Source organism: Sus scrofa, chromosome 2 (assembly GCF_054392235.1).
Source record: "Sus scrofa isolate SSC_HxYL_T2T_F1_AM1 chromosome 2, Sscrofa_HxYL_maternal_Yorkshire_Landrace_v2.0, whole genome shotgun sequence".
NCBI lineage: Eukaryota > Metazoa > Chordata > Mammalia > Artiodactyla > Suidae > Sus > Sus scrofa.
This window is the reverse complement of record NC_139384.1, coordinates 98,372,893-98,387,257: the sequence shown is the minus strand read 5'-3', so window position 1 is coordinate 98,387,257 and position 14,365 is coordinate 98,372,893. Positions and strand designations below refer to the sequence as shown.

General features: G+C 42.7%; 2 protein-coding genes across 3 annotated transcripts in view; one reads left to right on the top strand and one right to left on the bottom strand.

Annotated features, from left to right (window-relative positions):
* BHMT (betaine--homocysteine S-methyltransferase) overlaps positions 1 to 9,840 on the bottom strand; it is a 24,165-nt gene extending 14,325 nt beyond the window's left edge. For both annotated transcript variants that reach the window (XR_014836496.1, NM_001200042.1), the window contains 2 exon segments: positions 9,731 to 9,840; positions 4,829 to 4,961 (listed from right to left, as the gene is read on the bottom strand). Coding sequence is in view for 1 of the 2 variants with exons in the window: in NM_001200042.1 (NP_001186971.1) it covers positions 4,829 to 4,961; positions 9,731 to 9,763 (166 nt within the window). In the remaining variant the exon portion in view is untranslated.
* LOC146405604 (uncharacterized) lies at positions 4,829 to 14,365 on the top strand. The gene is made up of 2 exons (XM_085013906.1): positions 4,829 to 5,810; positions 7,733 to 14,365. Exon 2 carries the CDS (start codon positions 9,162 to 9,164, stop codon positions 9,888 to 9,890), a length of 729 nt encoding a protein of 242 aa, XP_084870032.1. The 5' UTR covers positions 4,829 to 5,810; positions 7,733 to 9,161; the 3' UTR covers positions 9,891 to 14,365.

Below are 14,365 nucleotides of genomic sequence, written 5' to 3'. Positions count from 1 at the left end.
TGTACGTACCTGTTATAGTGCTCAGAGGGTCTCTAACCTTTTATCAGATTTTTCCCAAGGGCAGCGATTCAAAAAGGTGAAGACAACTTTCACTCTTAATTTGTTTATTCCATCACGCTTCTTAAAAATGCAGCACTTCTCAAAAGTGTGACCCAACTCCACTCACTGGGGGACAACTAATTCAGATTCCTCAAACCCCTCTAGACTCAGGGAAACGGAGCTCATGGCCAAATTCAATGCTGATTCCAGTGAGTGCCGGAACCACAACTCTAGGCATAAACTTTAGTAGAATTAGTCTGGTAATTTCTGGATATCCTTTCAACTTCTATTTTATGTTTTCCTTTATCCTAAAACTATGTCTTCATTCTCTAACCAGTAATAGGGTATGACTGCTTTTTATGACAATGATACAACCGATACTAATTAATTGTATTCATTTTATGGCTCATTTAAAACTCTTCATTCATTTAAAATTCTTCATTATACTAGTTTTATTTTATCATTCATAGAAGCTAAATATTACCATGACACAGAGATATATAAGTGTGTGTGTGTGTATATATATATATATATATATATATATATCCCAGATATATATGTACAGAGCATAGATATTACCTTCTAAATTTATCTAAGAAATGTAACTCTTTGGAATTTCATAGAAAACCCTAAAAGGTCAAATAAAATTTTGCAGCATCTCTTCAGTGTGATAATAAATTTGCAGCAAAATCATTTGGGGGCAAAATGTGACCTGAATTAATATAAGGATATTTATAATTATGTCCCATTTAGAATGAACAGTCATATATATTGATGCAAAAAGAGTGTTACTATATATGATGGGGTGGGGGAAGCCCTGCCAGAGTGCTTCAGACACTAGGCAGAATGTTACATAATGTATGACATATGTAAGGTATTAACTTTCTAAAGTTCCCCCAAATTCTGGACTCCAAGACACATTTGCAGACTGTAGCATAAAATTCCTCTCCCCACTGCTTCCAGCACTGAGAAGCCAAGCCCAGACACCAGTCCTACAAAAATGTTTCAGGTGTCATCTAGCTTGCAGAGAAACCCCTTTTGGGGTCTATATCAATTCTAGCTATCCCTCAGTCAAAATTAGAAAAGCACCTGCAGAAACAAATTCATTTGTATAAAATAGCATTAACACTGACCACTGCTCCCATTCAGAGTGTGGATGTTTTAAACACCTTTCACCTCCCCCACCTTCATTCTAAAAAGGTTAAATATATTGTGGTCCCATGAGATGTTTCTATGAAGATGCATTACAGGCAGGAGATTTGTCTTTTCTGGTGCATCCTGTAGTCCTCTGTGGTTGAGAGAGTTTGAACTAGGCACTGGCAGAGCTGCATAGCTGGGATTTCGGTCTATAGCAGAAAGGATTAAATCTAAGGACTCAGTATCATGGAGTTTTCATTAAGTCTTAAAAAGCATGAGAACTCAAACGAAATATTTTAAAGTTTGTTTGGAAGCACAAAAGACCCAGAAAAGCCAAATACATCCTGAAAAAGAAAAATGGAGCTGGAGGAATCAGGTTCCTGGACTTCAGACTATACTACAAAGCAATAATCATCAAAACTGTATGGTACTGGCACAAAGACAGAAATATAGACCAGTGGAATAGGATAGAAAGCCCAGAATTAAACTCACGCACCTATAGCCAACTCATCTATGACAAAGAAGGCAAGAATATACAATGGAGAAAGGACAGCTTGTTCAGTAAGTGGTGCTGGGAAAACTGGACAGCCACATGGAAAAGAATGAAATTAGAACACTCTCTAACACCATAGACAAAAACAAACTCAAAATGGATTAAAGATCTAGATATAAGACCAGACACTATAAAACTCTCAGAGGAAAACATAGGCCAAACACTCTCTGCCATAAATGACACCAACATCTTCTCAGATCCACCTCTTAGAGTAATGACAGTAAAAACAAAAATAAACAAGTGGGATCTAATAAAACTTAAAAGTTTCTGCACAGCAAAGGAAACCTTACACACAATGAAAAGACAACCCACAGAATGGGAGAAAATCTTTGCTAATGAATCAACTGACAAGGAATTAATCTCCAAAATTTATAAACACCTCCTGCAGCTCCATACCAAAAAAACAAACAACCCCATCAAAAAATGGGCAGAAGATCTAAACAGACAATTCTCCAAAGAAGACATATGGATGGCCAAAAAAACACATGAAAAGATGTTCAACATCCCTCATTATTAGAGAAATGAAAATCAAAACCATTATGAGGTACCACCTTACACCAGCCAGAATGGCCATCATCAAAAAGTCTAAAAACAGTAAGTGCTGGAGAGGGTGTGGAGAAAAAGGAACACTATTACACTGTCGGTGGGATTGTAAATTGGTGCAACCACTGTGGAAAACAGTATGGAGATTCCTCAGAAAACTAAAAATAGAACTCCCATTTGATCCATCAATCCCACTCCTGGGCATCTATCCAGAGAAAACCATGACTCGCAAAGACACATGTACTCCATTGTTCATTGCAGCACTATTTTCAATAGCCAAGACCTGGAAACAACCTAAATATCCATCGACAGAGGAGTGGCTAAAGAAGATGTGGTACATATACACAATGGAATATTACTCAGCCATTAAAGGGAATGAAATACCAGCATTTTTAGCAACATGGATGGACCTAGAAATTATCATGCTAAGTGAAGTCAGCCATACCATGAGACTAGCATCCATGGGTTCTATCTCTGGCCTTGCTCAGTGGGTTAAGGATCCGGTGTTGCTGTGAGCTGTGGTGTAGGTCACAGATGTGGCTGGGATCCCTCACTGCTGTGGCTGTGGTGTAGGCTGGCAGCTACAGCTCTGATTCGACCCCTAGCCTGGGAACCTCCATATGCTGTGGGTGTGGCCCTAAAAAGAAAAAAAAAAGGATATAAATTTGTCTTTTTAGGGCTGCATCTGTGGCATATGGAAGTTCCCAGGCTAGGGTTTGAATTGGAGGTGCAGCTGCCAGCCTACACCATAGCAACAGCAATACCAGATCTGAGCTATGTCTGTCACCTATACCACAGCTCACGGAAACGCCAGATCCTTAACCCACTGAACAGGGTCAGGGATTGAACCTGCATTCTCATGGGTGCTACTCGGGTTTGTTACTGCTGAGCCACAGCGGGAACTCCCCATAGATATCTTTGAAATTTTCACTCTGAAGTTTTAATTATTGTGTTTCTTACATCCCTTCAATGCTCTTCAAAGTGGGGCTCACCTTGCCATCATTTGGGGATAAGTATTGTAGATATGCAGGACAAACCTAATGAAATAAAATCGCTATACATGGGGGCTGGGAATCTATAATTTTTAACAAATTCCACTGACAAAAGTACAATTTGAGAACTTCTACAGGTTTAGCTTCCCAAGTCTACTGATTTCATTTTTTTACGGTAGAACACAATATTATCTCCCTTTGTTTGGAAAGATAAAAATTGGGGGTACATATGCTGAGCCTCACGGTGTGACCGTAGCTCTTTTAGTTTGAATACATTTTAGGGACAGCGTGATTTGAACACATGTCTGTACTCTCTAACAGAAATTAAAGAACACAACCAAAAATACTGTCAAGAGAAGAAACTCCTCAGCCTAATAACCACCGTTAATACCTGCAGTGTTTACAATGTGCGAGGGACTGTTTTAAACACTTGGCATGTGATTTATTTAATCCTCATAACAACTTTACGAGGTGGATGTCAGCATTGCTTGTTACAGACAAGTCTTGGGGAAGCGAAGTAATTTCCCCAAGGCCATCAGCATCTGATCTAGTTAGTCTGGATCCAGAGTCTGTGTGCTTAATCTCAAAGCTGGACTGTCTCCACTGTCTCGGCTTTGTTAGTTTCCATCCTTTGTGCATTGAAACATGCTCTCCTTTAATATAAAAAACAACTGTTTATTTTCTTGTATAAAATTCACGAGAACTTCTCTGGTCTCTGAAAGATTCAACTTCTTTTCAAGTGTTGGCTACTGAGTGGGAAGGGAGGGGGGAGGGGAGGGGAGGAGAGAAGGCAGGAGCCAGGTTCTGGACTCACCTAGAGTGCAGGGCAGGGAACAGGAGGTAGAGACAGTGACTCCACAAGGAGGGCCATGGTACTTACCCAACACGTGAATGTGTACTGATAGATGTGGCACAGTGGCCAGCAGGCAATAGTAAATATTTGGAAATTGTGGCATGATTGGATCTGCTGGATGGCATGTTCCTAGACTGGACTCAACACAGTGCTCTTTCTTTATTTTTATTTTTTATCTTTTTCTTTTTCTTGTCTTTTTTTTCCTTTTCTAGGGCCGCTCCCACGGCATATGGAGGTTCCCAGGCTAGGGGTCGAATTGGAGCTGCAGCCACCAGTCTATGCCACAGCCACAGCAACTCGGGATCTGAGCCGCATCTGCCACGTGCACCACAGCTCATGGCAACACCGGATCCTTAACCCACTGAGCAAGGCCAGGGATCAAACCTGCAACCTCATGGTTCCTAGTCGGATTCGTTAACCACTGAGCCACCACGGGAACTCCAATTTTTTATCTTTTTAAATGATTTTTATTTTTTTCCATCACAGCTCATATCCAGGGTTCTGTCAATTTTCTGCTGTACAGTGCTCTTTAAAATTTTTTAATTTTTAATTCTGGGATTATGCGTTGTTTAGTATTAGACACACCATGCCTCCATTAGCAAAGGTAATTGAAATAGAATCAATTCTCCATTGAGCTATCAGCAAGGTTCATATCTGACATCATAACACCGTGCTCTTTGATGAGAGCTTAGGACAGAGCTAGGCACCAACCTGCTTCTGGGTGTTCCACGGCAGCTTCTGGGGTCCAGGGCCCGGCTTTCACATAGCCCCTCTTCTCCAGAGCAAAGACAAACCCTCCGTCTCCAATCACAACCTCTCCAGAGTTTAACCGTTCCAGGATGCCCTAAAATTACATGAAGGGGAAGCAAAAAGTTACTTGAGTTTTCTTTCTTCTTTTTTTGTCTTTTTTCAGCCACACCTGCAGCATATAGAAGTTAGCAGGCTACACCACAGCTTGCAGCAACGTGGGATGCTTAACCCACTGAACGGGGCCAGGGATCGAACCTGCACGGTCACGGAGAAAGTTGGGCTCTTCACCCACGGAGCCACACTGGGAACTCCGTTACTTGACTTTTTAAGACAATTTTCTACCTTTAGTACTTTTGCTATCATATTCTTGAGAAATAGAATTTCTTCAGAATTCTCAGAAAATACATGTATATTTTATACAGCAATTTGTGACTAACTATAAGGCAACTCACCAGAATGCTCAGATAATTAAAATGTGTGTATCGCCTGTGCCAGGGTGAACACATTCAAGAGTATTTGAAGAATATTTGGGGAGGATGTTATGTTTGAAGAAATATCCTCAGAGGGACTATATGAAAAGGTTTTGTTGTAAAGCCTCAAATGAATACTTAAGCACACATTCTTAAAATGGTGAATGTTCGTCTTTCTTCTTCTTCTGTCAACACACTAAAGAGAGGATTACATTTTATAAAGAAGTTGAAATAGCATATATTGCTATCAACGCATTTGGAGGCCCGAAACACACGAGATACTTGGTAAAGACAGAAGGGAGAAGATACTGTTATAACGAGGGTCAAATCACTTAAAGACTTCTACCTTTGGGGCGTTACTGTTGTGGCGCAGCAGAAACGAATCCGACTAGTATCCATGAGGATATGGGTTTTGGATCCTTGGCTTCGCTCACTGGGGTCAAGGATCCTGCGTTGCTGTGGCTGTGGCGGAGGCTGGTGGCTACAGCTCCAATTCGACCCCTAACCTGGGAACTTCCCTATGCCATAGGTGTGGCTCTTAAAACAACAACAACAAAAACCCCTTCTGTCTTTGGTGTTAAAATTCAGTTTCCATAACAGCAGCTGCATTATGCTGCCAAGGAAGTTAGGAAGAACCTATTCTCTGCAAGTGAAAGAACAGGGAAGAGACAGGTAAATAAAGTATTTTGTAAACTAATTTTCAGCCCAGTCTCCATGCCTAGTGCATTTGCAGTACTGTGCATGAACTACCCTGGTGATAATAGACACATTTCAAACATTATTTTTAAAAGGGCTTTGTGCATTAGAAAGTAATTTTCTAGTGTAACCATTTTTTTTTTTAATGTCAAAAGAATTATAGAATTTAAACCTAAAAGGTACCCTACTTTCAATTTAGGTCACTCTCTCTGATATTACAAATGAGGAATGAAGGCCCAGAGTCTCTGAGTAATTTACACATGGTCTCCTGGTACAGCGTATAGGGCCTCTTGATTCTTCTACCCTTTAAGTGGGATCTAGATTTGATTAAAATGGGGGTGGGCAGGGTGGGAGAGCCCAGAAAAGACCATGTAAAGCAGCAACTTGGAATGTACTGACCTACAGTGTTCCATTTATTACCAGTAACGGTTGATAAAACAAATGCTGTTATAACAAGGGTTACAAAATCTGTGAGAGGCATTCAGAGGCTTTTGCATCTTAGGTCCGTACCACCTTTGGTCCCTCCCACACTCTTTTGACAGCTGGTGCTTAGAGAAAAGAAACATCTGCCATTTTTACTTAGAGCAGTAAAATAAGAGGATTGTGCTTTATATTCTTGAATAGCCCTTCCAGAGGGAAAACATTTCAAGTGTAGAAATCCATGAGACAACAACTAGGAAAACATAGACTCGATCACATGTAATTTTGAAATCCAAATAGCCATCATGATCGCAGTGTGTCTAAAATGCCACATCTTTAATACATATTTAAAAAAATACTTTACTGAGGTTTTATTGACATGTAAAACGCTGCACCCAAGAAACCATCACCACCATCAAGCCCATGAATCTATCCATCCCCTCCCAAACTTTTCTTCCTCTCCAATATTTATTATTATTATATTTTGTGGTAAGAACACTTAGTGTAAGATCGATCCCTTTAGCAAATCCGAAGTATACAATAGAGTCTGGTTAACTACGTTTCTATGCTGTATGGTAAATCTCCAGAAATTATAGATGGTGCAAAATTGAAACTTCGCACATCCAAGTTCTTCCTCTCCCCTGCCCTGGGCAATCACTATTCTACTCTGCCTCTATGACGGCCTAGAATGCCACATCTTAAAACTACAACTTTGATCCCTACAACCCAATTAACAAGAAAAATAGATATATTGCTAGTCAGTGCAATTGTATAAAAACATGAACAACCGTCAAATACATGAGCTATGATCTGCTACTAATTTTCATTTGGGCGAAATCATTTATGACATTTTGTTCAGTCACCTACTAACTCTCATTGGAATTTTGTGTTTTCAGATTTTTGTACCACAAGATTTTAAGGCACAGCACAGCTAAGAATCTACATTGATGGCAGAGTGGCTAGTGGTGATTCAGTTACCATGCTGTACATTAATTTAATGAACAAATAAATCTGGAAGAATACATTCTTAGATGCTATTGCATTTTTATATTACCTGACCTTCAGACTTTTCTGTTCCTAAAGCTAAGTGGCTTAAAAAAAAAAAAAAAAGTGGGAGTGCCCGTCGTGGCGCAGTGGTTAACGAATCCGACTAGGACCCATGAGGTTGCAGGTTTGATCCCTGCCCTTGCTCAGTGGGTTAAGGATCTGGCGTTGCCATGAGCTGTGGTGTAGGTCGCAGACGAGGCTCGGATCCTGAGTTGCTGTGGCTCTGGTGTAGGCTGGTGGCTACAGCTCCGATTAGACCCCTAGCCTGGGAGCTATATGCCGAGGGAGCGGCCCAAGAAATGGCAAAAAGACAAAAAAAAAAAAAAGTGGAATGTGCTATGAGAAAATGCTCAAGGTACTGTTTGTGAAAAAGTATTGCAAAACAATATGTGTAATATCAAACCATTTCTGTTTAAAAAGTACATATTTGCCTAGTCAGTAAATGAGCATGATATACAACCACATGTAGCAGACATTGTTCTTAGTATTTTTTCTAATTGTTTACAATAAACCTATGTTAGTTTTGTAACATGTATTTTAATTTTAATTGAAGTATAGACGTATTGGAGTTCCCGTTGTGGCTCAGTGGAAACGAATCTGACTAGCATCCATGAGGATGCAGGTTGGATCCCTGGCCTCGCTCAGTGAGTTAAGGATCGGTGGTTGTGGTGAGCTGTAGTGTAGGTCGCAGATGCAGCTTGGATCCTGCATTGCTGTGGGTGTGGTATAGGCTGGCAGCTACAGCTCCGATCTGACCCCTAACCTGGGAACCTCCATATGCTGGAGGTGCGGCCCTAAAAAGACACACACACACACACACAAAGTATAGACATGTTATTATCCATGTTTTAACAGTGACAAAGCATGCAAATAAGGTTACCAAAGAAACTTTTTTTCCTTCCCATCTTATGTCCATCTGTTGTTAAAATAATCTTTTTAAATGTTTGATTTTCTAAGTTTGAGTTTGGGGAGTGGGTTAGAATCTATGGCTATGAAAATGTGGCCAAACCAAAAAAAAAAACTTTTTTAAAACTCTATGGGAATCATCCTTTCCAATCTACATCAAGTGTTCTTTTAGTAGATGTATGTCATTGGATCCACCTAATCAATTGTTTTTCCTTGTGTGGAGATCTCTTTAATTTGAGGCATGGTCATTCCTTTAGAAACTAGGTACAGTCCGTTTCTAAAGGGATGGTTGGTAATGAATTTCAGAGCCGGGTCTGCCTGCACTGTCCTTACAGCTGAAGGGGAACAGGTGGCCTGGCCCGGTCTTCTTCCCTGCCATTTCCTGGGCCTCGGTCCGCCAGGGTTGGGGCTGGGTGCTTTGACACTCAAGGGCCAAGCAGACTCCCTCCTTCCTCCGTTGTCCTTCTCCTCTCCTCCCAACCATTGTCCTATTATCAGTGCGTCTATCCATCCATCGCCACCCTCCCACCCCCACCCGTCCCGCCTCCTACATCCCTACAACCAGAGGAAGGCCCAGAGTCTGGACTTAAAACATTCGTCCCAAGAGTAGGGTGGGCTTGCTACTGGGCTTTTGTTTTTAAAACTTAACAGCCCTACCTCAATATTTTACGGCCACGATGCTCATTTTTTTCTAGAACTATCTTTTCGAGGCCCACACGGTGCATTTTTCTGTTATCGCTGAAACCCAGCTGCAGATGAAAACTTACCATCGCCCGACCAATGCCAGAGCCTTAGCGCTGCAGCGGGGCGGGCTGGTGGGCGCATCGAGGACCCTGCAGGTAGGGAGCCCGGAGACCGGCGGTGCCCGCCAGAAACCGTCGGAGCGGAGCCGGGGCGCGAGCTTCCCTGCCTGGCACACGCAGGGCACTGAGGGGCGCGCGTGCAGCGGCACGGGCACAGACCCGGAGAGGTCCTGGCGCGCAGCAGGGCGACCCCGGGTCCCACTGCCATGGGGGAGGGAAGTCGTCCCTGTGGGTCTAGGAGCTGCATCTTGCAGGCGTGCTCTGGTCTTGGCGTATGGGTCTCAAGACGTTGGGAGAATCGGAGATTTGGTGGCGGGCGCCTGGGGTTCGGGGTCACATAGCTCTAGGGGGCGCTCTGGACGTGGAACGGGAGTAGGGGCTCAGAGGCGCCGTGGGGTCCCGCAGCCGAAGTTGCAGGGCTCCCACTGGGCTTGCCGAGGCTGGGATGCCCGCTGGTGGGTCAAAACCCAGAGCCTCGGCCGGCCAGGACCGAGGACACCCTCGGGTCCCTGCAGACTCACCTTCTTGGCCTTTTTGTCCCCAACCGGAGCCATATTCGAGGTGTCCGGATGGTACTCGAAAACGGATTTGGATTGGAACCGACGAGGTTTCCCTTTCGAAGCCTGCAGCTGCCCAGCGGCGGCAGCGGAGCTCTTTATACCTGCAGCTCTCACGCGGTAGGTTTCCCCAGCCTCCCCGCGGTCCAACGCGGGCCTCCGGCAGGGAACACGCCCCCCAGCCTTTTATCCTGGCTCCTCTGGAATCGGCCTCCTGAGGGAGTGATCGAGATTATTCTTGCAAATAGGTGAACTCGTCCAGAAGTAAGTTAAGAAGAAAAAAACAAGTAGGTTGCCATCTGCTCGGGTTTCAGCTCTACCTGTGCCCACCTCCTCTTTTCTTCTCGAGGAGAAATCCTGATGTACTCCTCCTTGCCTGGGATCCTGTTACCATTACTTAGGTTGCCAGACCAGGCCCCTAAAAACGCCATCCAATGCCCAAATATTTGTCAAAGGCCGAGGATACAAGATTCTTGAACGAGGAGGCCATGCCCTGGAAGAACTTCAGCCTAAAGTGTGACCTCTGTGATTATACGTCCAGTGGTTATGGATTCGAACAAAATATGGCCTTTACAGAAAAGTCTGATACTGACCCTGCATTAGTGCATGTGTTCAAAATGACCTTCTCCCCTTAAGTCCAAACATGCCTTGTACTTTCTATCAATATCTTTGCAACATTTAACAAAGACAAACACTTCACCTTTGTATATGACAGTGGAAATGTACTTTAGCGATGTCAAACATTCAGTGTGAAACTGTCTAAAAATGTACAGGCATTTGAGAAACTGGAAGGAAATAGAAATGTTAACAGCAGTTATCTGTTGATGGTAGAGTTAGGTCTTTTATTTTCTTCATTGTGTTTTACTGTATTTTCCTGAAATCTCTTTACAGTGAAAATACATTGACTTTAAAATAATGAAAATATTGCTTTTAAAATGTACAACATAATAGAAAGTACCCTAGAGAACAATTTAAAAATATGAAATAGAGTTCAGAAACTGTTGTCCAAATACACAAAAGCACATAAGGAAGTTTTTGTATGTGGAACAATAGCCTCTATTTTAACAAATGCAAGGAAAGAAATTACTGTAGCAAACGATGAATTAATACAAACTTTGTTGCTAAAATTATGTGCAGTTGAAACTGAGAAGTAGAAAAGTCCTTTTGCTTCAGGTAATTGTCAGGTTTGAAGTAGGAAAAAAAATAGGAAGGTTGATGGATGCATATATTATAATTCAAATGATCTATTATTTCACTTGTCCACCAAGACTGAGGCATGAGGTAATGTAGGCATCCTTCACAGTGCCTAGACTTTATACCATGAAAGCTTTGGAGTATCTGAGTAGGTAACAGCTAAGTTACTTAACGCGTTAACTGCTTATACTATTAACCTGGTGAACACTGGTGAGACAAAGAGGTTCAGAGTGAGCCCAGGTATAGCTGCATAGAACAGTTGCAGTGGTGGATACCAGGCGCTAGGGGGCGGTATCAGGGCTCCCATAGTCAAAAACTGAAAGCCGACACTGTCATTTTCATAGTTCATCCAAATTTAGTAAAACTTAGGAGCGATTTTAAACTAGCAGCACTTAAAAAAATGAATTGAAAATTTTTAGTACGTTAATATAGACACATGGCAAAAATATGAAAAATCTTTCTCTGGCTGCTGTTCCCAGGTCAAGTCCTGCCTGGAGGTAACCACTATTTCCTGTTCTGTTCTCCTAGACTAGGCATGTCTAAATGTATACATGTATAGATAAGGATTTGTATTTAAATGTAGAAAATTTAGTTTATTTAGTTACTTTTCCACCTTCACTTTTTTTTTTTTTTTTCCTTTTAGGGCCATACCGAAGGTCCCAGGCTAGGGGTCCAATCCAAGCTGCGCCCGCCCGCCTGTGCCTGTGCCACAGCAATGCCAAGATCTGAACCCTGACTGTGACCTACACCACAGCTCAGGGCAACTACCAGATCCTTAACCCACTGAGCAGGGCCAGGGATTGAACCCTCCTGGGTACTTAGTCGGGTTGGTTACTGGCTGAGCCACTACGGGAACTCCCCATGTCCACCTTTTCCAAAACAATTAATAGGCAGCTATTGAAATCATTTTGTTTTTCTTCAGCTTCTTGATTTGTTCTACCTCATCCCCTGCCCCAATGAGGTCCATTAAAAAAATTTATGCACCACTATTCCTTTAATTGCTAATGACATGCCCAGCTTACGGAGTACTTCCTATGAGCCAAGCATTACTGTAAGCCTTTCACATGTAGGTATTACTTCCTCCTCACGATTCTGTGGGACAGACACTTCCACTTTGTCCTCAAGAGCTGGGAAGTCAGGGAGATAGAAGAGTTTTCAGCATGATCTCTGAAACTCCTGTGCCGCATTCCCAAAAGTGCAAAGTACTCAGGTGGCTTCAAGGCCACCTGGGCAGTGAGATCTGTAGTAACGGTTCCTGGGAGGCTGTCAGTGTTCTCCGTTCCCTGCAGGAGAAATAAGATGAGGAAGGTCTGACTGCTGAGGGCTTTGGCCTCCTACAAAGACATTTGATGTTAAAAATAAATCCTGAAGGGAGAGAGGAGGCTTAGAGATGGAGGTCCACTCCCTCAGTTTTATAACCTCAAAAAGAGAGGCTAGTGCTTTGCTCTTCTTCTAACCCCATTTACTCATTCAACAAACATTTAAGGCCCGTTTGTACCATGTTTCAAACACCACACTTATTACTAGAGATAAAGGATATTTCTCTTTATCCAGAGACAAAGAATATTTCTTCCTTTCCCCCAAGGGGGAAAAGATACCATCTCATGTAAAAGTTAAAATGTCACCTTTATCAATATGTGGAGGAAAAAAACATCAGGACTGTTCATTTTCTCTTCCATTGGGGTCATCTTTAAAAATGAAAGTGACTTTTCATATAAACTTTTTAAACTCAAAATGTTTCACTTAGCCTTCAAGCCAGTGAACATGTTTTATGTTTTAACATCATGTAGAACAGTGTTTGCAAACTGGTGACATGGAAATGGGGCCAACTTCTGTGTTTCCTTTGGCAAGGGCAGTGTTTTTAAAAAATCGAATGCGAATTCCCTTCTGTGGCGCCTTCCCGTTGGCCAGCATGCCCCACACCCAGTTGTTCTACCCTCAGTGGGTTCCATACTTACCTTACCTGGAAGGCTTGTGACTTTTCAACCTCCACCGAAACCGAAGGTATATTTGGGGTGATCAAATCTACGTGAGATGTCCTTTGGTCTGAGTTCTCCCAAAGAGCCCCCACACTGAAGGTTTCATTTTCTATAGCCACTCATCTCAGTTATTATTATTATTATTATTATTATTGTTATTAGTTGTTGTTGTTGTTGCCACTGCCCAGAATCATCAAAAAGGGATGGGGGGTGGGCTTTTCATCTCAAACCCTCTTCCCTGGGTGCACAGGTTTTCCTCACTTTCTCTCTTCTGGTAGTGAGTACACTGACCCTAGAACAACCCAGAGGCTCAGGGGGAGCCAACGCTTTGCACAGTTGAAAATCCGCCTGTAATTTATAGCCAGCCCTCCTTATCGCGTGGTTCCTGCATATCCACGGTACAGCATCCTCCAATTCAACCATCTGCGAATCACATATTGCTACGTAGTATTTACTACTGGAAAAAATCTACCTGTAAATGGACCCGAGCATTTTAAACCCCTGTTGTTTCAAGGGCCAGCTATACTTCGTTCCCTCTGTTGACTGCACTCAGCATGATCCCAACACAGCAGGCACTTTCTGAAACCACAACACGCAGTTACTCCCCTCAAAGGGCCTTAGTTACTTTTGTAAATTCAAGCTGAAGCTAGGTGGCTTCAGATGTTTTTTCTTTTTTTCAAAAATGATTTTTATTTTTTCCAAATAGCTGGTTTACCGTGCTCTGTCAATTTTCTACTACACAGCAAAGTGACCTAGTCCCATATACATATATACATTGTTTTTCTCACATTATCCTCCATCAAGCTCCATCATAAGTGACTAGATACAGTTCCCAGTGCTATGTAGCAGGATCTTATTGCTTATCCATTCCAAGAGTTTGCCTGTAGTAACCCCGGATTCCCAGTCCATCCCACTCCCTCCCACCTCCGGCAAGCACAAGTCTGTTCAGTTGGCTTAGCATGCACTTAGAGCATAAAATAGCCTTTCCCCATGTTCTTTCTTTGCCTTCCCCTTGTGGTCAGCAAGCACTTCCTTAGGCTGGCTGGGAGGGTGCCTCTGGCTCCTGTTGCTGCCTTCAACTTCTGCCCATTCCTAGTTCCTGGAGAAACAGTGGGTTTTAACTTTTGCCAGACTGTTCAGGGCTTCTTTCTATCTCTGGTAAAAATGCTTCTCTCAGAGCTCACAGTTCGGCCAGCCCATTGTCTCCTGGATTCCACGGAAGAGTCCTCTAGCCAATGTTCCTGTGAATTTTGGACACCCCCAGGTTCCCAAACTATCTTCCCAGCATGGTAATTGCTTCCGCTGTTCTTTCCAGCTCTGAAACATTCTCTCCTCTCCTGCCTTGCCTTTAATGCTTTCTCACAGGATCAGTAGCCTGTCTTCTTTGGACACACGCCCTTTGGCTTCTTTCTTTACAAAAAATAAA

Coding starts and splice junctions, on each gene's coding strand:
- LOC146405604 (XM_085013906.1), top strand. CDS start 9,162: ATGAAAACTTACCATCGCCCGACCAATGCCAGAGCCTTAGCGCTGCAG.